The sequence below is a fragment of the Vollenhovia emeryi genome, unplaced genomic scaffold (genome assembly GCF_000949405.1).
Source record: "Vollenhovia emeryi isolate VEMERY1.0 unplaced genomic scaffold, V.emery_V1.0 DF939122.1, whole genome shotgun sequence".
Lineage (NCBI taxonomy): Eukaryota > Metazoa > Arthropoda > Insecta > Hymenoptera > Formicidae > Vollenhovia > Vollenhovia emeryi.
Window position 1 is genome coordinate 4,124,755 of NW_011967244.1, and position 22,812 is coordinate 4,147,566.

The window sequence follows — 22,812 nt, forward strand, 5'->3', positions numbered from 1 at the left end:
TCTCTCTCTCTCTCTCTCTCTCTCTCTCTCTCTCTCTCTCTCTCTCTCTCTCTCTCTCTCTCTCTCTCTCTCTCTCTCTCTCACTCTCTCTCACTCTCACTTGCTCACTTGCTCACTCATTCGTTCGCTCAGTCTCTTACTGTCTCTTTCTCTCTGCGTCTCTTATCAGCTGTGTCACCGAACGAGTGCTCGTTACGTCGATTAAACGCATATTTTGTCCGTGGCTGATAAATTTCAAATATTTAACGTTAATACCTCTTTGCTTATCATAATATTGACGATAATATAAAAAAAAACGGATATGAAGAGAAAAAGAGTAACGGCTAACCGAATTGGTATTAATGTTTCGTCCGAGCTGTTATCTTAATAGATTAATAATTGATATCCAATATTGCACACAGTATTATTGAAATCTCATACCGCCTGTTTATTATCATATATTATGTCTTCATGCGCGTCATATCGCACGACTGGATTTTCGCCCCGTTCGGCAGAGCTGCGTCCCTTCGTTTCGTCAAGCCAACGGCGTACGATACTATAATATTTTTCTTACTGGATTGCTTACGAGTGCCAATCAGGAATCCAGTAGGAGAAATAGTATCGTGTGTGCCGTTGGCTTTAGATCAGATGACTTAAAGCCCGTATCAGACTACGGATTGAAATTATTATAGGATTAGATTGAAATTTGAGACCAATCACACACAGTAAAGTATACTAATCTCAAGTTTAGTAACTTTTACTCTAATTGGTCAAGTTTCAATCTAATCTCAATCTCAATCCGTAGCCTGATACGGGCTTAAGACTGAATCTTGACTGGCTCTCGTAAGCAATCCAATTAGGGGAAAAATAGTGCCGTTGGCTTTAGACGCGGATTTCCGCACCTGTTTCACGGCGCGTCGAAGCGATAAGAAAGTCGGTTGCGCGTGCCGTATTCGCGTGTGAATCTCCCCGGCCTGAACTTTGAATGGGACGTCTTTGAAGGACGTGTCTGCTTTTTTGACAGTCGACGACGATGCCAACGCGGACGCTGCTTGACCGCTAAATCCGTCCGTGTTTGGGAGATTATAATTAGAATGAGAAGCCTCGCAAGGTCGGGCAACACGCCGCTCGGGAGAGCAGATCGCTCGTGCACCTTTTGCGTTTGACACGGACCGCGATCGTCTTCAGTTGAAATGAGCCCCTAAGTTCCTAAACTTTACGAACTTAACTTTTTTCGCTATGATCATAAGCGAACGAGTCTCCTCTCTTCCTGCAATAGAGATAAAGAGCAGTTTCTTCGTCCCTATTACATTTTCTTACATACATTAATCTTCTTTCTTATCCTTATTACTTGTTAATCGATGTATTAAAAGGATGAAACAACTTGCGGGATCGCCACGGAAAGAATGGTCGAAATTTTCAATCTCGTCTCTGCCGCTGTCACTGGATTATAGCTGAAATTAAAGGGCGGATAATTACCATCGATAAATAATTACTTTCGTTCGCCGGGTCGCTATTCGCGCCAATTAGAGGCAATCATCTCGCGATAACGTCGAGTGCGCTTGGTAGCGCGCGCGATAACCATATGGAAATGTTGCAGTTTGCAGAACGGTCGTGGTTCAATACTTGGTGCTGATTCACTGCTTTATTCGCGTTTATCCGGTGCCCCTTCGCTACACACACACACACACACACACACACACTCACACACTCTCTCTCTCTCTCTCTCTCTCTCTTCTTTCTCTCTCTCTCTCTCTCTCTCTCTCTCTCTCTCTCTCTCTCTCTCTCTCTCTCTCTCTCTCTCTCTTACGCGCGCGCGCATTGCACTTTCATTCCAAGCCCTCACGTCGTGACTTCGATATTGCGGGATCATCGGTCGACCGGGCGAGAGAGATACGTTAAAGGCGTGGGAAACTATCCGCGGCGAAACCTTGCTTAACTCCCGTCTTTTTCGCGTCGGTCAAATAAACGCGGGCCTCTCCCTCGTGGACGTGATGCTCTCGGCGAATTATGCGAACGACTGCGATGCAAGTTGCGATAACCGTGAATGACTAATAAGAATGAATAAGAATTCGTATACGAAAATGTTACGTAAATGTTAACTCGCTATTAATTGTGCACGTTAAACTGCACCTTTTACGTTAGCTTTCCCGTTGACATATTTCATTCGTCCTTCGCGCAGGATGCCGCGCACTTCTATCGCGTAGTCCTTAATCGGTCCTCGTGTCCTCGATTTGAAGTAGATTCTCCTTTCAGGGAGAACAAAAATGCCTTCAAATTATCCGAGGGTTTTTGATCGGGCGAAGCTCGAAAAGAAAGAGAGAAGAATAAACGATACGCTCTGCGTGTCCAATAGCGAATTCGGTTGCTTGCACTAGTGCACTGAGAAAAATTTCCGTCGGATAAACCAATTAGATTGTGTTTCCGATGGTTAATTTTTCCGATTTAATTATGTATACATCCGATGAAATGCAGTTACCGATGAAATCTGATCGAAACACCGATTTTTTTTCATCGGATATACAATTTAATCGGATACATCCGTTTGATATTATGTAATTGGATTTATCCGATTATATTTAATCGAATATGCTTCTCAGTGTGCGCTCTGAGTGCGCACCGAGGCTTGTAAATGATGGACAGGCGACACTTCTTTTTTAGTGAGTTTAGAAATGTGTCTTTAGATTCAGGGTTACGCTCCAAAATCTCCTCCCCCGAGGAATATTTTACTCCACGGCCGTTTTGAAACCCTTTTGAGTGTTTTCGATGTACATTTCCAGTAAAATTTCCCTCAGAAAAAATGTCGGAACGTAAACCTGAATCTAAATGCTTGTTCATAAACTCATTAAAGCAAAACGTGTCTCAATCATTCTGTCCATCGCTGTACCGAGTTTCTTATGGCCACGTTAAATGTTCGAAAACTGTATTTAGTCAAAACATGATCCGTACGGATGCTGCACAGATCATTTTACTGGCTAAAGGCCTGCGTCCACGATGTTGCAACCTGGTCCAAGTTTTAGTTTCGAGAAATGTGTAGCCAATCGACTTGCAGCTATGCCATAAAAGCTGCAAGTTGATTTGGCTATCACATTTCTCGGAGCTAGAACTTGGACCAGGTTCTAGCATCGTGGACACAGGCCTTAAGAAGTAATTCGAGAGGTATTTAAGACGATCCTTAAATATAAGAATTGACTGTAAACAAGTCTCGGTGCGTACTCGGTGCAGGCAACCGAGTCGCTATTAATAATGCGCCCATAGCAACCGCGGTACCAGATGACCGGCGAGTGTGGACCGCCGTGTCAGCAACGACGCCGAATGTCATCACGTTTGGAGCCGCACGGCGACGCGATTGTTGACCTTGTTGTTACGCGGTATCGCCGTCCTCCTGACGTGGACCCGCTACTTTCGTTAATCAATCGCGATTGATGGACGCCGTCGTAGATTGCCGTCGTTCGCTTCGTGAATTCGTTGTCACGTTCGCCTCACCCTCGGCAGGGTTCACGACACGTTTGCGCGAGCCTCAAGGTACATTGCGGGTCAGAGTCACCGTCGGTGGTGATCGATAGCATCGACTATTCCCATTTTTAGGCACAGGCACGGCGAAGGTAGAGCGAAGGGTCCGTTAGAAGTGGCGAGTATCGAATTTTCGACCGTTCTTAGACGACCTAGTATTTTAGGGTAGAATTATACAATTAATCAGGTGGAACGTCTCGCTTTACGTGTCGCGTAAATTTAATTAGCAATTAAAAGGAAGCCTCGCGTTACGCCGTTAAATTGGATTGTAATCGTATGCGCGTGTAAAACACATTGTTTTTCCTTTGATCCCTTATTTTCAAAGCCTCCCGTGGGTTATCGCGGTTTATCACTGCCGGGTCGCGCCTGTACATGACAATTTAATGGAATTGTATCGCAAAGTGTTATTTAATTCTTGTGCCAATTGCCGCGATTCTTCCCTTTATACGGTTATCAGGCGTAGCTGTTTGCCTTTGAGATTAATTGATGCTGCAAGCTACGCGAACATAATTAAAAATGAAGATCGCGGATCCTGACTGTTAAATCGTCTGGTTTTGCTACGCGCACGCTGACACAATGCCAAGTAAAAAGAATGATGACGGGAATTATGCGAATGCTGAATCATGCGAGTCCTTTGAATCATCTCTCAACATCTGAATCATCCGACTGCTGAAAGCTGCAACTGGAAATTATAGTGCGTGAACGTCTTTGGAAAACTGTTTACCGACGCTGATATCGCGTGCGATCTGGAACAATTAAAATCGTCCCACTGCTCGGATTTTCTCTCTCTCTCGTTTTCGAGTCGAGCTGAATGAAATCGGCCGGTCCACTTTTGTGCAATTGCATCCGCCCGCTTCGAGTCCGTTGCTCGCGATGGTACACTTTTTCGCCCCTGTTAAGAATTCATTGAGGTAAGAAGCGGTCGACGATTCTAATCGAACGACTTAATGGTACCTAATAAGTTACGCCAGGCAGCCACTGTTTCGTCGTACCAACGATTCAAGATTGATTCGCTTTTACCTCGCACTTTCACGTATGTAATTGCCGAGCGGTTTCCGCAAAAGTTACGTACGAACGGATACGTATACGTATTCCTACCGAGACCGCGGCTCGAAATCCGAGGCGAGGGGAAACGACACATTCGCGAGAGATTCTCACAATGCGATAGCGTTGTCGCCGCTGATGGTTGTGAATCATACATATGTAAATTACGTTGTAATCTTATAAGGTGGAGGTCAGTGCCTCTCATTGTTGCTCGCGCGAAACGTGAGATCTCTCGTTCCCTCTCGGAGCCTCCGGCTCGAGACTGGAGACCCGAGATTTTATCTCCAGAAAATACCGAAAATTTGGACTCGCCAGAAGCTAACAACTCCTCCTCTCGTTTCAGATCTGATCCATTGCACCAATGAACCGAACGTCTCCATACCGCAGCTCGCTAATCTCTTGATAGAACGCTCGCAGAACACAAACTGGACGGTGGTCTTTAAGGCCCTGATCACCGTGCACCACATGATGTGTTATGGCAACGAGGTAATTACCTTTTGGTCTCGTCTGACCCGCGAGACGTCCCCTCGCCCCCTCCCCCCCCCCACACGTCCTTCTGAAATAACTTTTTTGTTTGCAGAGGTTCACGCAGTATCTTGCATCCAGCAACAGCACATTTCAGCTTAACAATTTCCTCGACAAGAGCGGCGTACAAGGTGATTACTTTGCAAATAATCGTATCAGCGCTTTTCGTTCTCCCCGGGATACCGCGATATGTGCCAGAATTGATGGATGCTAACGACACCGAGTATTATATTCCTTACGAAATTCGAAAAGAATAATGTTACCTCATTCGCTGGCGTTTCTTTAATTTACGAAGGAATAGCTTTTGAATTTACGAAGGAATAGTCTTTTTGAAATAAGTAGTTGCAATATAAAGAATTTCTTGCAATTTTTCCAATTGTTTTAATTGCTCTTTAAATTTCGTAACGAATAAATCCATCGATTCTAGAGTGTCCTACTCAGAGGGGAAACTAATCTCGTAACAAAATTAGGAAATGCGATTCATTTGGGAAGATTAACGTACATTTTCGTATTAACAAAACCATTGCGATGTGAACTTATCACGGCACGATGTGTATGGCTTTTCGCACTGTCGCTCACGAAATATCGTACAACGGCGTTCGATCATCAGACGACTCGTGTGCCGATAGTCGAGCGGGCTGATCTGATATGCACGCGTCGCACGGAAAATTGCAACACGCCGTAATTTGAATAACCGATCGCGGACACCTCGACTCCACGTCGAGAGAACTTGTTTACGGGAGACCTAATTTTATCCACCGATTGGAGATCATTGAATGTAACTCTGATCGACTGTTACATCGAGAAGCAGCGGTTGTCGAATATAGATAATTAATTGTTCAAACGACGCAAAATTCCTCGTTCCAATCGCGAATTCTTTGAAAAGTTCTCGCGCTATTAATTTCCTCGCGTTCCGTAGCTATCATCCATATGGAAAAAATGCGAATCTTTCTCTTTTCCATGTATCTGCCAACTATGTGTATGATTTACTAACCTGGACTAACTTTCTATCTCTTTGGGCATGAAGCAGGAATACGCGTGGGTGAGTTCTAATCACAAACCTTCTCGTTATATTAATGGTAGTCATTAATCGTGCTTTGTAATCCTGTATATGTGTTCAATTCTAACTTTGCGAGACTAAAACAAGTTAATGTACACGTTTACAGAGCTAACTGTTAATCTGTGTGTCGTACCAATTGATGTACAATTACACCCAGACAATATGATTATATGATTAGACTCACAAGATGTTTGACAAAATTGTAATTTCCAATCGGCGCTGACACGCACGCTTGTGTAACTTTATGAAATTAATGCAATCGCACCGGCAGCACCGCCGACTTTCTAATTTCACTTTTAAGCATTGTTGCGTGGCGATGCCTATTAATGCTTTCATTACGTCTACGGTATTTTATTATTTTATATGGACAAGAGTGAGTGATTGTCGTTTTTGTTCGCATCAGGATATGACATGTCACCCTTCATCAGGCGCTACGCTAAATACCTCAACGAGAAGGCTCTTTCCTACAGGACGGTAGCGTTCGACTTTTGCAAAGTGAAAAGAGGGTATGTGTTGACAACGCTCTTTTTTTTCTGGCAAATTCTATCTCGCCGTATTTAATAATGGAAATTAATCTTCGTCGCGTAATCGACATTGCAGGAAGGAGGACGGCACTCTACGCACAATGAACGCCGAGAAACTCCTGAAAACTTTGCCGGTACTGCAGTCGCAACTCGACGCACTGCTGGAATTCGATTGCACGGCTAACGACCTCACGAATGGCGTCATAAACATGGCCTTCATGCTCCTCTTTCGAGATCTTATCCGGTTATTCGCCTGCTATAATGACGGCATCATTAATCTGTTAGGTAACGCCATTTAATATTCTGTTTTCCTATCGCATGACGAAGGGCGTGTCCAAGGACCCGTAAGAATAAATCAATTAATCGGACGATTGCGGTTGTGGCCTTTCAGAGAAATATTTCGACATGAACAAGAAACAATGTCGGGACGCTTTAGATCTTTACAAGAAGTTCCTCATACGCATGGACAGGGTCGGGGAATTTTTGAAAGTCGCGGAAGTAAGTTTCACAGTCTTAATGTGAAGACAGCCTATGATTAAGGATAGTTACTGAACATATGTTTTTTTTTCCTTTACAGAACGTTGGCATCGACAAAGGGGACATACCGGATCTGACAAAGGTATATGCGCGTTCAAAGTACTATTCATTATCTCGCTATCTTGCTATACTGTGACAAGGGTTTGTCCAATTGCCTGTATTTAATTATCGGTCACCATTTTGAGGAACTATTAACATTGAGTGAAAAAAAATCAATATTTAATCGATAAAGTAACACTTTTATTTGTTTCTTCCTCTTACATTACTGACAGGTAATGACTCTGATTATCTTAATGAGGTAGAGTTAGTGTGGCCTAGTATAGAGCAGTATAGATATTTGGCGATATTTATTCTGGGAGATTTCGTTAGCTGATTATATTACTGTTTGTCGTGTGTTTTTTGCACACGTGCGCATTTAAAGGAAAATATGACGAAGCTGACAAATTCTCCCACAATAAATGCATGCATTTTAGCGGAGAGAAATCTCTTCTAGACCAAATGCACAGCAAAATTTTACCTTGCACCTCATTGAGAAACTTTAATAACGCTCTATGAATAATGGACAAACTGGTTTTTTAGGCACCGAGCAGTTTATTGGATGCCTTGGAGCAACATCTCGCTTCCCTGGAAGGAAAGAAGGGCTCCGCCGCGAACACGCCAACGCAGTCAGCAAGGTATGCCGACTTTTTCCATATATTCGAATCATTTAAGTCTCACATAACAATCGATGTAGGGATAATTTTAAACGTCCTATGTTGAATGCTATTGAAATCGATATACTTGTCCTTCTCTATATACTTCCCCAGAGTCCATCGTTTTCGTCTCATTGTTCTTTCATATCCGATGATCAGAAACACGTTCTTCTACACATCTTTACAAGCTTCTTAAGCTATGAATATTTAAAACATTATCGTTTATCGCACATGCACATATAAAGATTTATGACACGATTGCGTTCGTTTATTTCGAATACGATAAGTTCATTGATCATTTTATATTTACAACAATACCAAGTTAACATTTTTGTCTTAAGCAAATGTCACAAGAGGTTTTAGAAGATCGTACTATTAAGCACCATCTTTGAAAAGCTATATTCTCTTTTTGAATAGTTATCCAACTTGTAAGATTTGTCGAGATGGTATCCCCTGGATACGAGGTTAATTTTCTCCGATATTTAATATTTAGTTATAGAATATTCGATTTACTTTTGTATCCCGACCTATTTTAGGTATCCATGCTATGCTCCTAAATTTGGTATTCAATTTTTATGTATATGTGTGTTTCTCACGGAAAATATGTAACTGTAATTATTGCGCTATCCAATTTATCGCTCGTGTACACTGCATGACATTTACAACAATGTGTTTAGATAATTAACGTATTTCCCTATAATCTATTGATTATAGTGGATATCGAGCATGCTATGATAAATCGTCAATTGCAATTAACAATATTGACGATTTCATTTTATAGTCAGAAAACTTGATGATGATGGAATAGTGATTCATGTGGCTATACCATAGTGAAATTTGTTGGATAAAATGGCATTTATTATTCACGATATTTATTATTCGTAATAAATGTTTAACTCGAGATACATAATCAACGTTAAAATATCCTGAAATGAGAGTATCGTGTAAAAGCTACGTAACGTTTTAATGCATATATATTTATCTGTATAAAATCGCTTATTATCGTAGCGAATTTAACGCCTTGCTCATGGTATGCTATTGAAAAATGAACAGTCTTCAAATCAATGTGTGCTATGTAACATAATTTTGATTGAGTACACAAGCTTGACGCTATATTTCACTACAAAATGTAGAACACCTGTAAGTGCATATGTACATTAGGAAATATAGTAAAAAAGTTGTAAAAGACGAGCAAGAGCGTGTGAAAAAGAGCGAAAGGTTGTGTGTGTGTGTGTGTATGCGCGCGTGAGAAAGAGGAGGGATACGTGCGAGCGCGCGAGTGGTAATGCACACTATGCATTTCTACGCATTGTTACATCTATACGTACTACACCGTTTGTTTTTTGTTTTTTTGTTTGTCTCTTCTCCTTTGTTTTCAATTATCAATTTTCCTTTACGCTCCTTTCTCTCTTTCTCTCTCGCCACATTTTACGAACTCGCTGAAACGGACCTTCCGTATTCTTCTTGTCCGTCCTCTTTCTCTCCATCCATCGACACCACAACATCCTATCATCGCCCAAAAGCAGCAATAGAACCAATGTAAAGTCGGGAGTGTCCGCCCTGTCTTCCACCAGTACCGCGTTCGGAACAGCAGCCAGTAATGCGCGGCTCGAGCAAACCGGGAACGGCCACATCGACGAGGCGTTGCGACAGCAAGCTCTCGCGGAAGAGGAAGCCGCCATGAATCAATACAAGGTACCAGCTCGCGTGGTGTCGCTAAGTATTACGGTATTCGAATAGATGAGAAACGAAGCTCGGAAGAATTTGAGAGACGGCAATTGTGTTAGCTTTCCAATTTCTCTTTCCATTGCGGATGAACGCTGTTTTAATTCCTGGCGTGTGTATTACAGGCAAAAGTACAGTCGCCATCCAGCACTAGCACGAATCCCTTCCTCAGTTCGCCGACCAATAACGCTAACCAACCGATCGTGGACTTGTTCGGTGCGACATCAGCCGACGGCCAGGTACGTCTGCGTTCTTCGACGAGAGACGTGGTTCCACGCGAGGCGAGATAATCAGAATTCACGTTGTTCCAGCAGTCTCAGAAGGCGTCGGACGATCTGCTGCAACTGGCGGGCAATCCGTTCGCGACCATATTCGGGGGGCAACCACAACCGGCCGCGGCAGCCGCGCAACCCGCCGCCCAGATGCAGAACAACATGTGGATGACCAACGGTACTGGTGAGCACGAGCACTTATTAGTCGATATTAGTCTCAGTGATCATCGCTGCTTCTTCCGTCACCGCGCTTGTTTATGATATTTTCTTTTTCCTCGCCCCCTTCTTATTTTCTCGTTTTCTTTTCATTTTCCATTTTCTTTTTTCTTTTAGGTTTCGCGCCAACTGCGCCACCGGCAAATAATAACTTTGTTACAGATAATAGTTTTTCCTCCGTATTCGGAAATCAAGATCAGCAATCCAGTAAGTGCTTCACTAGCGAAGTAGACATTAGCGGGAATTGCGAGCGCATTCACAAGCGATTGACAAGTTCCGTGCACTTTCGTTTTCTTTTTCCGCCGTCTTGTCACGTCTCTCTTTCTCTTTCTGTCGTAGAACTTTTGCGACCATTCTTATGATACTTTTGCATCATACATCTTACATTTTTACTTACGTACGCCTGAGCAGTCACACGTTTAACGCTACGAGCAAAGAGTGTACGAAGCAGCGTTTATAGCTATACAAAATCATTTTTACAGTAATAGCGACAATTTACTCTGGCATCTTTTCTTTCCGGCATTTGAGCGTAAGCGCTGATTATACGAGTGCAACGTTGACGCGCGATATTATAAAGGAATGCGACCGAGCGCTGCATCGCGTTAACATTGCATTCGAATGCTCCTTTTTTTGTCTTTGACGTATTAACGGGTGACGGTATAACAATTGCGAGACATTTCACATTGTTACCTCGTCCGGACGCAAGAGAGGAGGAAGCTAACTTATGCACCTTGATCACTTTCTGCGCAAGCTGGCGCCCCAGGAACGGCCGCGTCCGTACCTAATCCCTTCATGTCCGATTTCCCGTCCCTCGGTACCACCGGAGGTCAACAAGCGACGAACGCGGGCGCGTTCGGGCTCTTCGATCAGAGTGCCGGCGGCGTTGTTGGCGGTGAATCGGCGCAGGTGGCGCAAACGGGAACGGCGCCGGCCGGAGGAGACCTTTTCAGTGCCGGACAGGCGGATCTCTTCGGGGGTGACGGGTCCGCCGCCGCTGCCGCCGCGATGATGAGGACCCCCGCGAACAGCGGCGACGGGGATGCTGCGGCGGCCGAGGTGGTGGCGTCGGCGGCACCGCCCGCCGCCGGCAAGACATCGTCCACGGCTACGCCGCCACCTAGACCACCGCCACCCGCGACCGCCGTTGCCGCCGCGAACGGTGCCGCACCGCGTGCTATGTCTCCGACCCTCGGCGGCGGAGCGTCACATGGTAGGCCGGCGGCGGCGACGGCGTCAATGGCGGCAGCGGCCCCGGCCCCGGCATCAGCCGCCTCGGCCAGCAGCAAGAGCGCCTTCGACGATCTCAATGATAGTATCCGCATGGCACTGGGTGGGTCTCCGTCGCGGCCGGCGCCCATGGTCCAGCAGCAGCAACAGCAGCAGGCTGCGATGGCCGCGCAACAACAGCCGCTGCAACAACAAATGCCGCCGGCAGCGGCGGGCGCCGGTATGTTCGGTATGAACGATCCCGCGACCGGACAACCCATGATGGCCGGTGCGCCGATCGTCGGCTACGGTATCCCTGCCCAAGCCCAAGTCCCCGTGGGGTACGGTTCGCCGGCAAAGCAGCCGATGCCAGGTGACGGGAATGCCTAATCTAATTCACGCCGATCGCATGACAGAGTCGCACTGGTTGTCTCCCCATCGAGTTTCTTTATTTCTCTTTTTTCCATTTTTCACCTGGTTGCGTCGCGACCCATCGCACCCTAAACAACGTAAAAGTCCATGAGATATCTGGGAAACGTGTACATTTTTCATGCGGCATTCCTTGTAGGTATCTGATTAATTGCAAGATGTCTTTTGGACTTTTGTATTGTCCAGGAATTGCTTTTTCGATTTATGTATGTTGCTCGATCGACAAGCTGTGTTAAGTATTTATACTTGAATATGTGAGTGCTTTAGATAATTTCGATTGATTTCAGCGTTTTCACAAGTAGATAAGCACGCCTGTGTTATACACGACGTTATAGATATCGTAAAAATCACCGAGAAAAACAGACGATTACGTCACGTTGCTTAAGTGTACTAATCATAAAACACGATAACCTCTGATCGTTGTTTCGTTCTCATGTATAATTTGTAATTCAATTTGCTTACAATCATCCGCATGTGGCTAATTGTACAGCGACTAATAACAGTAAATTCCGCGTTATTCTATTTAGAGAATTTCTGCACGCTATTATAGAGATTTTGGGATGGACGGTTCAGGAACCTTTAAGACTAAGTCCCTTCAGTATTTTTTTTTAAATCAGAAATTACGTCGCTTGACAATTATGCTTAAATCTGCAAATTTATAAACTTTCGTAAACTCCACGGTTCGCTTTAAATCTTCATTTCATATTCGGGTCTCTGTCTGACGTAGATGTTGCTTAGGAGTTTTGACAGTTTGGTGTCAGTACGTCTACGGGTATTTTGAATTTGATATTATTTCAGCCGCGGGGCAACCAGTCGGCGCAGCCAACACCGGCAAGGTCCTGACCGGAGATTTGGACACCAGTCTAGCCAGCCTTGCGCAGAACTTAACCATCAATAAGAGCGCGCAGCAGCAAGTCAAGTAAGCGGCGATCACGTTTTTATTCATGAGCGATTCGCGTTATGTAAATCCAGTTACGTAAGCCTTTCCAAAATGAATGTATTTATAAGGATGATTACAGACTTGTGAATAATTCATAAAGGCGATTCAAGACTGCGTTTGTAGACAACACGTGACATTGGCGTATTGACGAATTTGTTTTCTTTGCAGAGGAATGCAGTGGAACTCACCGAAGAATGCCGCGAAAGCGGGCGGTCCGGCCGGCGGATGGACACCGCAGCCAATGGCAGCTACTACTGGCGCCGGATACCGGCCCATGGTGAGCTTTCCCCTTTTCAGTTTTGTTGCCGTTAGGTATTTCCAGCATGTTTCTTCTGATTGTCAGTACACAAAGTCACACACATACACGTCTATGCTGTTTCCGATGCATCACTTGCAAAGAACAACTCCGCTCCCTCGTTCTCGATAGAAGTCTCAGTTGTTCTCACCCTCAGAACCGTAGATCATTGACCGTTTGTTCCTTACGGTATTGTCTATCGCGTAGGAATCCTACGCGGACCAGTAAATTATTTTAGCCTGTTAGCGATTCGCTAAGTGTGTAGCGTACCTTCAGTTCTCGTACGTTCAGCTAGACACGTTGAAATGTAAGTTTACCGTTAAGCCATCCCGCCCGTCGTGGGACTCTTCCGCTCTCTTCGTAATACCGTAACGACAATTATCTCGTCAATTAGCACCGTTTAGGTGAGTGTGTTTTGCATGCACAGCATATGGCATGTTATCGGCTGTGTTGCAGGGCCAGGGAATGACGCAACTGCTACCTACGACCACCACGACTATAGGTTTCCCCTCGCAGCCCGCGATGATGGTAAGTCCCATGATCACGAGCGTCTCTGTTTCACACACGCAGCGAACGAGTTGTTTAACACAAAACGCCAAACTCATCTCACCTCACCGGATCACGAGTCTGTCTCTGTACAAGATAGCGTGTGATAACACGAATTGTCACTAACTCACTCTGTCAATAATGACAATCGTTGTACAAATCGCATAGCGGTCTCTCTTTTCACGAGGCGATGCGGCGAATCGTCGAGAGATGACAGTCTGACTCGACACTTCATTCCGTTTCCTCGCATTGTGTGCTTATGCATCAATATGTACCCTTAGCGCACGTCCCGAGAGAATGTAGTTGATAATATTTTATCGCAGTTATTTCTATAGATTGATTTATTTCCCTGCGTACTTGGCTGTAATTTGCTTGAGGTGTTACTCTGTAATGTAGACAATGTAGATAAGTTTTAGGATTACGTAAAGCGCGCTCGTGTATAAATTTATTATACTGTTGTACAGGTAACATGTATTAGAATATTATTATTAAGCTACACTATCTTTTTTTGCGACGTTTTGCGAGGGAAACGTCGCAATTATAAAACGAATTGAGCAAAGGTCTTGTTTGAACAGAAAATTATGTGTTTATAATATTTATTTGATCTTATGGAATACACACATTTGTGGCAGCATATGCGATTTTACCAAAATTAACGCAGTTGCTGCGTTGCTGATAAAGTATTCCATAAGATAGAATAAGAATCTCAAAGTGTAATTCTCTTCTTTACAGTCGTCGCTTGAATTCCATTTGTTCAAGTAATGTAAAAATCATGACCGATCAAACTCGCCGTTAATTTAACCGTTAAGGAAGACATTAAGTTTCGCAGGCACACGCTTCCTTTTGTACATACGTCTCATTTCTCTCGCTCTCTGGTGTCTGTAGGGTATGCAAGGTATGCCGATGGGCATGCAGGGTATGCAGGGTATGCAGGGTATGAGGCCGATGATGTGTACTATCCCAGGTGCTTCCGCCGCCGGTGGCGGTATGATGGTTGCGGGAGGAGCTGCGCCCATGATGGCCATGCCCGGTGCGAATCCCATGATGGCTGGTCCTAATTTGCAACAGCAGCATCCTCAACCTCAGCCCGCTGCAGCGGCTCAGCCACAAGGCAATGCTGTCCAACTCGATCCCTTTGGTGCTCTGTGAAGGGATTAGGTACCTACCTTCACTTACCATTCTACGCAACCTTTCGTTGCTGAGGATCTCGGAGCGTAATAATAGAATGATCTGCGATAGGAAACGCGTACTGGTTAAGGACAATACGCAATGTTATAATATTTTCGTATCGAAACTGAATTTTCCCTCCTCATATTTTATCGGGGATGATATCGTGTATGATCTTATTAAACTCTGTTTAGGCGAGAATTGGATCCGCTGCTGTAATTTTGTACAATTGTATATCTTATTTATTTAATTTTGACTGATTTTATTGTATCTTTTGTACAAGTGATTCTCATATTTCTTTTCGGGCAATTTGAATGGACGTCGCTCTAATGCTGGGGGATAGTGTACAATAATCACTCTGTGACTTATGCATTTGTGATTAATAATATGTGTCTTGTAACACTCAACTTCGAGATTTCTAAATTGTTAATCTTAAAGATAATCTATAATTTAAAACGAAATTTTGTTTTTAAGTTGTACGCCGAATTTTTAACAAAATCTTGCAATTAACACAATAGAATGTGATATAATTTAAATTTCGAGTAAACGGTTTTTTTTTATATAAAATTTTACCTAGAATTATATTCAATTCTATCTCCAATTATAGATTGTCTAAAATGGATTTTACAATGAACGAAACCTGATTCTTCCGTGTTACTAATAAATGCACACGTTCACCTTTTCTCTATCATTACGCAGCATTATCATCAATCCGATGCTACTTGCAAAAAGTACGCTATTTCAAGATTAATCATTTTGATAGTCATGTAAATATTGATTGTTAGTAATTAAAAAAGTAGAGTTAAGTTGTTATTAAGTAAAGTTTTTTTGACAGACGTGACATTCCATTTTACTAAAGCAGACTATAAATGATTGTTCCAGGATTCCAAATGGAATTAAGAAGACGGAGCGATATTTTGTAAATACCGTGTAATATGCCTAGAATGAAAGAAAGCTAATATGTCCTGCTTTTTTCTGTTAGGCCCAATCAATCTTGGATCATTGATTGTCAGTCGAATCGTCTCACTACGAATAGGATCGGCAAATTGTATCATACTTCCTGTAATATGCTCGCCGAGTATGCAACACGTGTTATTCCGATACAGCGTCCTTCCCACGAGCATTGACAAAAGTTAAATTGTTGTTTAAGTGAATATCCGTCTACCTTCTTTTATGTAAAAAGGAACAAACTGAGTCTGAATTAACTTCGATCAATGCTCGCGGGAACCACGCGTTGACAGGGCGCTTTTCTCCGCCTTGACGCCCGTAGCCGGGCATAATTATGTAGCTTAGATGCGAGTTGTTTGAACGCGAATGGCGTTTAGAATGACACGAACATGTGCTGAATTTTCCTGGTGAGGATTAACTGTGATAGTATTGCGCCGTGTGCCGCGCTGAACAGTTTTTCTTCGTTGGTACGTCGAGTAAGCCTATTGTCAAAGATGCATTTTCTAAGTTCGATGGAAGATTTCCATAATTATGTAGCGATATTTAGGTAGTTTTTACGTTGGGGAGAGAGATATTGTATATCGGTAGTATATCGATAGTAAGGTCGGTTAAGAGCGCGTTGTCGAATACGGTGAAGATACTTGTGGTTCGTAATGGTTCTAAACGTATTCGCGTTAAATTATATACACGTAGCTGACGGTTGCACATACCAATGTCCGCGTTAAACGTTAAAAAAGCCGATTAGGCGCAAGATCGAAACAAATCGAAATAGTAATTTGCATTGGGCATATCCTCTTATTTGTAATATACTTATATATAATATATATTATATATTATATATATTTACTGAACAATATATATATATATGTTCTGTAAATGTACGGATATATGGTACGGGATAATGCAAGGAAGAGAGAGAGAAAAAGAGTTTTGAGGCAATTATTTCGTCGAAGTATTAAATATTAAAAATGCGATAAAGATATACAATAAAGTATCACACAATATATATATATACATATATGTATATACATATAGGAAGAACAATGAAACGAATAGGTGGACTCATTAAATGTTCTTTATCTGTATACTGTTCGTGGATATCTTAATTAGATAGATAACGAAGTATGTTAAACGAGTTAAGGCCAGAACGCTGACGCCAGAACACTACTACGAATACAACGTGAATCAACGTGATTCAAGCACGGTACTATCGATGCAGTCAATACCCTGTTGCGGGCGCTCCGTTTTGGGATTTTGTCGGTACACCCTCGCTTCCCGTCAAATTATAAATGTCGTTGTAACCAGAAGATGAAACTCTATCGATATATAGCGTATATATTGTATAATCGATCGATAATTTAATCCGCGGTTGCTCGAATCTAGATCTGGGCCGAAAGACGAAGGGAAAGGGGCGGGGCAAGGAAAAATTAGAATCCACGTAGCTACGCTAGTGTACGCAGCGTGCGCAGTGCTAGTCGACAAAAGCTCGTAGTAAGAGATTGTAACGAGATACGATTCTCACGAGCGATTGACCAAATTATATGATAGATGACTTTTGGTTCTCCCATTAGGGCGATTTTTTTCTCGTTTGGCCTCGCACACATCATCGGATAGTGCTTATCGGTCGCGAATTATTACATGTATAGGCTCTCGCCTATAGTATTGTCTGCGTTTTCTTTCCCGTTCGGTTTTTTCCTATTTATTGTCTTTAACGCTTCGTCTCGCGAGAGAGGATTGATAAGGTCGATTTTTCCAATGTCGACTGGCTCAGTTCGGGATTTTCAATATTTCTTCTTAGATTGTAATATGTTACAATTTGTTGATATAAGTAACGAAAAAAGATATGATCAGCTAGTCGACATTGGCGAAACCGGTCCCTCGAGGGATCGGTGTAGCTAAAATTGTAGATACTGAGTTTTTATATGAATCATGATTTACGTGAATATTTTCTATTGCTCTTAGCGGTTTGTTTTAAGAGTATACCCAATCAATCATTTTCATTCTCTTCATCGCGATATCTTCAATTCCGCCAGCGCGTACGTATATCGATGAGTATAAATACATGTATACACACTGATAGGCTAGTTGAGAGGAAAGTTTTCCGAGTGGTCGAAGGGAATGAATATATTTCTGTAAAACGGGCTTGTCGAAAGTGAGAAAAAAGTTAATAGCATCACTCGGGCGGATGCAGATGCGAGGCGGAGGAAGCGGCCAGATATATCCTCGGGCTTGGTATCAACGAATCGCTTCCCTTCCTTAATCGATGTACATTTCCGTTTTTCGTTCGTTCGCTCTCTCGATTGATTTCACACTTCGCGTAGTCGGGACGTATTTTTGTATAATATAATGTGAACGTATAGGATCTTCTCTGAGCGTAACCGGCCGCCGCGGGGACAGTTAGTTGTTAGTCTGTAAAAATCGGTAGCTACGAGTCGAGCTTCGACCGCAGAGATCGCGCGAGTTCTTCAAGGGCCGTCGGTAGATCTAGAACGATGACGCGAGTCTACGCGAGATTAACGTTAATAATAATCTTAATCTTAAAGTTAATATTAATGTTAATGTCATTAAATAATATTAGATAATGTTATTGATATATTATTACTAATTATTTATCGAGTAAGAAAAATTCGTGCAGTTTTGCCACAGATATGTCTAGAAGAATTCTATTTTCTAGCGGTAGTAGAATCGACAACACTTCTAGAAAATATACGCATTCCACTTTCGATGTGCGCTGGTTTGAAAAATCTTACTATTTTATTTCTGAACAAATGCATGATTTTCTTTGGTCACCTCGTATGGTCATTTGCATGTCAAATTAAAAGCATATTCGCAAGCTTCTTTTGCGCTTCACGATATTGCTTCGTATGATCGACATCGTGCCTAAAGCTACCGACGGCCGAGCGCAACAGGACAATATTACGTATATATTATTATCGTATATAGGAAGGTGTGAGACGCGATAATCCAACTGTATTCTATCTCTTTCGCTGTACACTAGGAAGATATTCTTGTCGCAACTTCTTACCGGCCCGTATAGTTTAGGTAAAGCCTCCCGGCCGCGTAAGGATACACACTGTACATTGTACACTGTATATTATTAATATTTATGGAAGGAATTATTTATCGAAAGTAAAATGGCCGACCGGACCGACCAGCTAGTACCCCGGGAATGAGAGAGAGAGAGAGAGAGAGAGGTAGAGAAAATGAAAAATCGACACCACATCGTAATTTTTTTATTGCAACCTAATAGAAATGCCTTGTTGTTGCTCCAAGAACGGCTTGTCGCGCTTCTCGTTTTCTTCTTGGCGAAAGAAACTGAGAGAGAGAAAGTAAGTTTAGAGTTGCCGAGAAAGGACTTTACTGTTATTTAGTTTTAACGTAATTCCATTTATGCTCTTGCATGTTTATATATATATATATACATATACATATGTATATATATGTGTAAAGAAAGGAGAAGGAGAGAGAAAGGTTATCACAATCATGAAGCGATAGTGATTTTGATTCAGAACACGAGAATTATTATTTCGAGACACTCGTGCACGCGCGCATGCGATAATTTGCAAAGTCGAGCGAGTGTTTCGAAAATTAATTTGTAAAGTCATATACATTTATATTTATTTTATAAATCCATAATTCGCACAATCCTCTGTAATGTAATATACAAGTTACCAAATTCGTTACTTGCCTTGTTCTTTCTCCTTTCTCTCTCTCTATCTCTTTCACTGGTTTTCCTTTTTGTCATACTTTTTTTATTATATTTTTTAATAAATCTGTCAAGCTTTTAGAACATTTGTAATTTGACAATTGTAATTTTGTGTGAGTAATTATAAATAGAAAACTATTGTCCGGACCTCTCTATTTACGCTGCAAATTGAGTGGCGAGTTGAAACCTGAAACGTTTAACAGAAACGCAGCGAGCGCAAACGTTCGTCGTCGAAGCGAAAAATCGTTTGCGATGTAACGATATTACGTGATATACGTGTGCGTATACAGCGTGATATATTATTATTGTCGGTTATTACTCGACGCCGATTATCAGTAGTGGCGTTTGCACGACGATCCGCCGCCGTTAATACAATTTTAATAACAGGGCAGAACGATCTGGGATCGTGTGAGCGCGCAATGACGAGCCGACAATGCCTTCTCGTTGTACAAATGTCGAGGAAATGAAAGGAAACCGTAAACCGCGATCGTGGTGTCAGAGTATCTCTTTGGCGGCGTATATAGCTTTATAAGATATGAACACAAATCAGCATAGTCTTCGCTGTAATAGGGAAAAAATGAAATGAAAGAATATATGTAGAGATCCATAGATAGTGCAAAGAAGATTATGTATATATATGTGGCATATGTGTGCTACACACACACACACACACGTGCGCGCGTGCGCACTAAAAATTTATGCAGTGCGTGTGTGCAGCATGCAAAGCGTGATCGAATGGTGATTAAAGTCGCGATTTGGACGAGACTGAAACTAAATCTAATGGATAGTCAGATAGTTTAATTAATATAAATTAGCGGCTAATAGTATAATTCAAAATTTATTATATTATTTGTTTCTTGGAATAAATTATATACGTGTATATTTCATGTATAGAATCATGAGACGTCTTAGGTGAATTAATCCTCGAAGGGTTGGACAGAATAAATAACGAAATCTTAATTTTTCCTTAATTCTATCTTAACAGAAAATTTAATTAGATTCTGAATTCAGAGAGTAAAAATCTTTTAAATGTACTTGTTCAATCTAGAGACTCGTTCGTATTCAAATTCTGAAATAACATCCCATGATTCCGAAAAAATCGAGCAGTAACAAAGATGCAATCACTGCTGCCTTGTTATTCGTATTATAGTATTATTCCTAATGCATGCATATTAATTTTTCGTGACATAATTGTCCCGCAAGCGGATTAATTAGAGGAAAAATATGTCTCTTCGGCGTTGTCTGCGGAGACATGGCATTGAAACATTTGTCCCATTATTGTCTCGTCCGAGTTGGATGACTGTAGTCGTCATGTGGCCGCCTGCTTTCACGTTCGACCACGCAAATACGTGCTTGGCGATGATCAAGAGCAAGCGCGAAATATATCATTATTCTGCGTTCAAACAATAACGAAAGGGACCGCTCTACTTTCTATAGTGTACCCGACGTTTAAGGTAGTTCGCGACGTTATTGGATTAGAGAGGTATATACGGAAGAGGGACGGTTTTTTGCTTCCGAGCGTTGGAGAGAAAGAGAGAGAGAGAGAGAGAGAGAGAGGGGGGGGTTCAGCTTGAAGAATCTTTTATTCCGCTTACTCATCCCTGCGTGGCATGTTGTTAAAGGAAACCGGCGGAGGGCAACGATAAAGATCGAGAAGCGCACGCTCTGGTTACGCGGAACTTATTTATCGGGGAGAAAAACCGATTTAATCTCGGAAAATTTAGATACCGATGCTACATAGTCGCCTGAGAATGATCTCCCGTCTTTATTCGTGCTTAGGGAAACGCAATGAGACATACATTGCGGCATCGTAACTCGGTTTCTCCCAGATTACGTCGGTTTTCACTGTTCGCTATTTATGCTTGAAGTTGTATTCGTTATACGCGCGCTCCGACAGTTTTTAATTATTAAGACCGCGCGTTGAGTTAAGTTTGGCATGTTTCTTTTTTTACTTGCGTGAAGCGCAACGTGTGAATAGCATAAATAACGTTATGTCGAGTGAACGGGACGTCTTGAGAATGGCGTGAGTGACACAGCGGAAAGAACACATTCCAGAAAGCGTTATTATCTCCATTTCGCGGCAAGCACGACTCGGTGCACGTTATATAATTAATTTTGCGAATCAAACCTCTAGTATGCCATAATCTCGTTTCGTTCCGTTTTTTTTTACACCCTTCCTCATCCACCCTCAAGTGCAAATAATGCAAACGATATCGACGTGTTTAACGTTTGATGTCTGCGTATATAAAGGTAATAATCGTTGCTGTAGATTCTCTCTCGAGAGGTAATATACTTATATTGAATTATTATTTACGATTATTATTTACGACATACTTTATATTATATTATCACACATTAATGCCAATTACACACTGCAGATATGTTGTTGTAATATTTACTATGTAGCACATCAATGGCGTTTAATAGAGAATATTTATTGAAATTATTTACCATAAAACGGAAGTTATACCTTAGTTATGTTAAGAACCTGTTAACTAATCGAATGATCTCATTAGTATCCTCTTTTGTATCGACGAAACATAGATAAATTTTCTTGCCATACAGGACCTCGAAATTTATTCCACTTAGGAAACGATCAAAAGCGAATAAGTACAGGATTATTTTAAGCATTTGCGAATGAATCTTACTTTTCCTCTCAAAGTACCATGCCATCCTTGCTGGTTAAACTGGTTAGAAGTATACGCTCGGTGGTGCATGATCCATCTGCAAGAATTACATATCGTAAAGGAATATACATTATAATAATTTTTTATGGATTTTTACAGAAAAATTTGCATTTGCGAATAATTCGCACTTATGAGACTTGTAGAAGCTAATCCAGGAGATTGTCAAGTACACCTAACACATTTATATTTTTACTTAGAGCTTACCCAATCGATACCACTCGTCCGTATTCCCTGCGTCCGCCCTAGCGGAATTCAATGCGTTGCGGATCGCGATCGGAATCACGTAACTCATGCAAAGCGGTGGTTCACCGGTTGCTGCAAAGAGATGTTCACAATTAATCGATTCTTTTATTCTCTCAAATCTATCCTCCGACAGGCTTTTACTAATGTTTTTCAGTTTTGTTAGTCTAAAGTATGAATTAGAGAAATTCGACTTTTGTGTATTTAAAGATTCTTGCAAGAAGTTTTCGAAAAGTTTTTAACTGTATGCAAACAAATAGAACGTTGAAATTTTGTTTTTGATGGTAAATGTAGATTCAAGAATGAAGAGACTTAAAAGGTTACTATTCTTACCTTTTGAGCCAAAGATACCGACAGTGTTGGCCGACTTCTTGCGTAAGAATACACGGAAATCTTCAGGAATATCCTTCGCTCCTGGCGGTTTATAATTCTATGAGGAAAATAAAATATTTTAGACAATTTAATTACATATTTCTAGGACAATCTCTTGGCGAATCGATGCAGTTGCGTTTTGGAGATATGTTAGCTTTACCAAAATTCAATGAAAGTAACGTACCCATG

At 42.0% G+C, this 22,812-nt stretch overlaps 2 protein-coding genes across 4 annotated transcripts in view; one reads left to right on the forward strand and one right to left on the reverse strand.

Moving 5' to 3' along the window:
* Positions 1–21,630, forward strand: part of LOC105570089 (phosphatidylinositol-binding clathrin assembly protein LAP) — a 38,702-nt gene extending 17,072 nt beyond the window's left edge. Inside the window, exons 2-19 of one of the 3 annotated variants that reach the window (XM_012027054.1) lie at positions 4,880–5,022; positions 5,117–5,192; positions 6,089–6,103; positions 6,525–6,627; positions 6,722–6,930; positions 7,037–7,143; positions 7,223–7,264; positions 7,762–7,856; positions 9,401–9,569; positions 9,725–9,838; positions 9,914–10,055; positions 10,205–10,294; positions 10,839–11,666; positions 12,521–12,641; positions 12,831–12,939; positions 13,414–13,485; positions 14,389–14,661; positions 15,553–21,630. In XM_012027054.1, the coding sequence (XP_011882444.1) occupies positions 4,880–5,022; positions 5,117–5,192; positions 6,089–6,103; positions 6,525–6,627; positions 6,722–6,930; positions 7,037–7,143; positions 7,223–7,264; positions 7,762–7,856; positions 9,401–9,569; positions 9,725–9,838; positions 9,914–10,055; positions 10,205–10,294; positions 10,839–11,666; positions 12,521–12,641; positions 12,831–12,939; positions 13,414–13,485; positions 14,389–14,652 (2,699 nt within the window). In that variant the 3' untranslated portion in view covers positions 14,653–14,661; positions 15,553–21,630. Of the gene's footprint in view, positions 1–4,879; positions 5,023–5,116; positions 5,193–6,088; positions 6,104–6,524; positions 6,628–6,721; positions 6,931–7,036; positions 7,144–7,222; positions 7,265–7,761; positions 7,857–9,397; positions 9,570–9,724; positions 9,839–9,910; positions 10,056–10,204; positions 10,295–10,838; positions 11,667–12,520; positions 12,642–12,830; positions 12,940–13,413; positions 13,486–14,388; positions 14,662–15,552 lie in introns of all 3 variants that reach the window. The other 2 variants (XM_012027052.1, XM_012027053.1) reach the window with 2 other exon arrangements.
* Positions 21,631–21,643: 13 nt separating this feature from the next.
* LOC105570087 (xanthine dehydrogenase/oxidase-like) overlaps positions 21,644–22,812 on the reverse strand; it is a 10,004-nt gene continuing 8,835 nt past the window's right edge. Inside the window, 3 exon segments of the mRNA XM_012027051.1 lie at positions 21,644–22,048; positions 22,216–22,326; positions 22,585–22,686. Coding sequence (XP_011882441.1) covers positions 21,981–22,048; positions 22,216–22,326; positions 22,585–22,686 — 281 coding nt within the window. The 3' untranslated portion in view covers positions 21,644–21,980.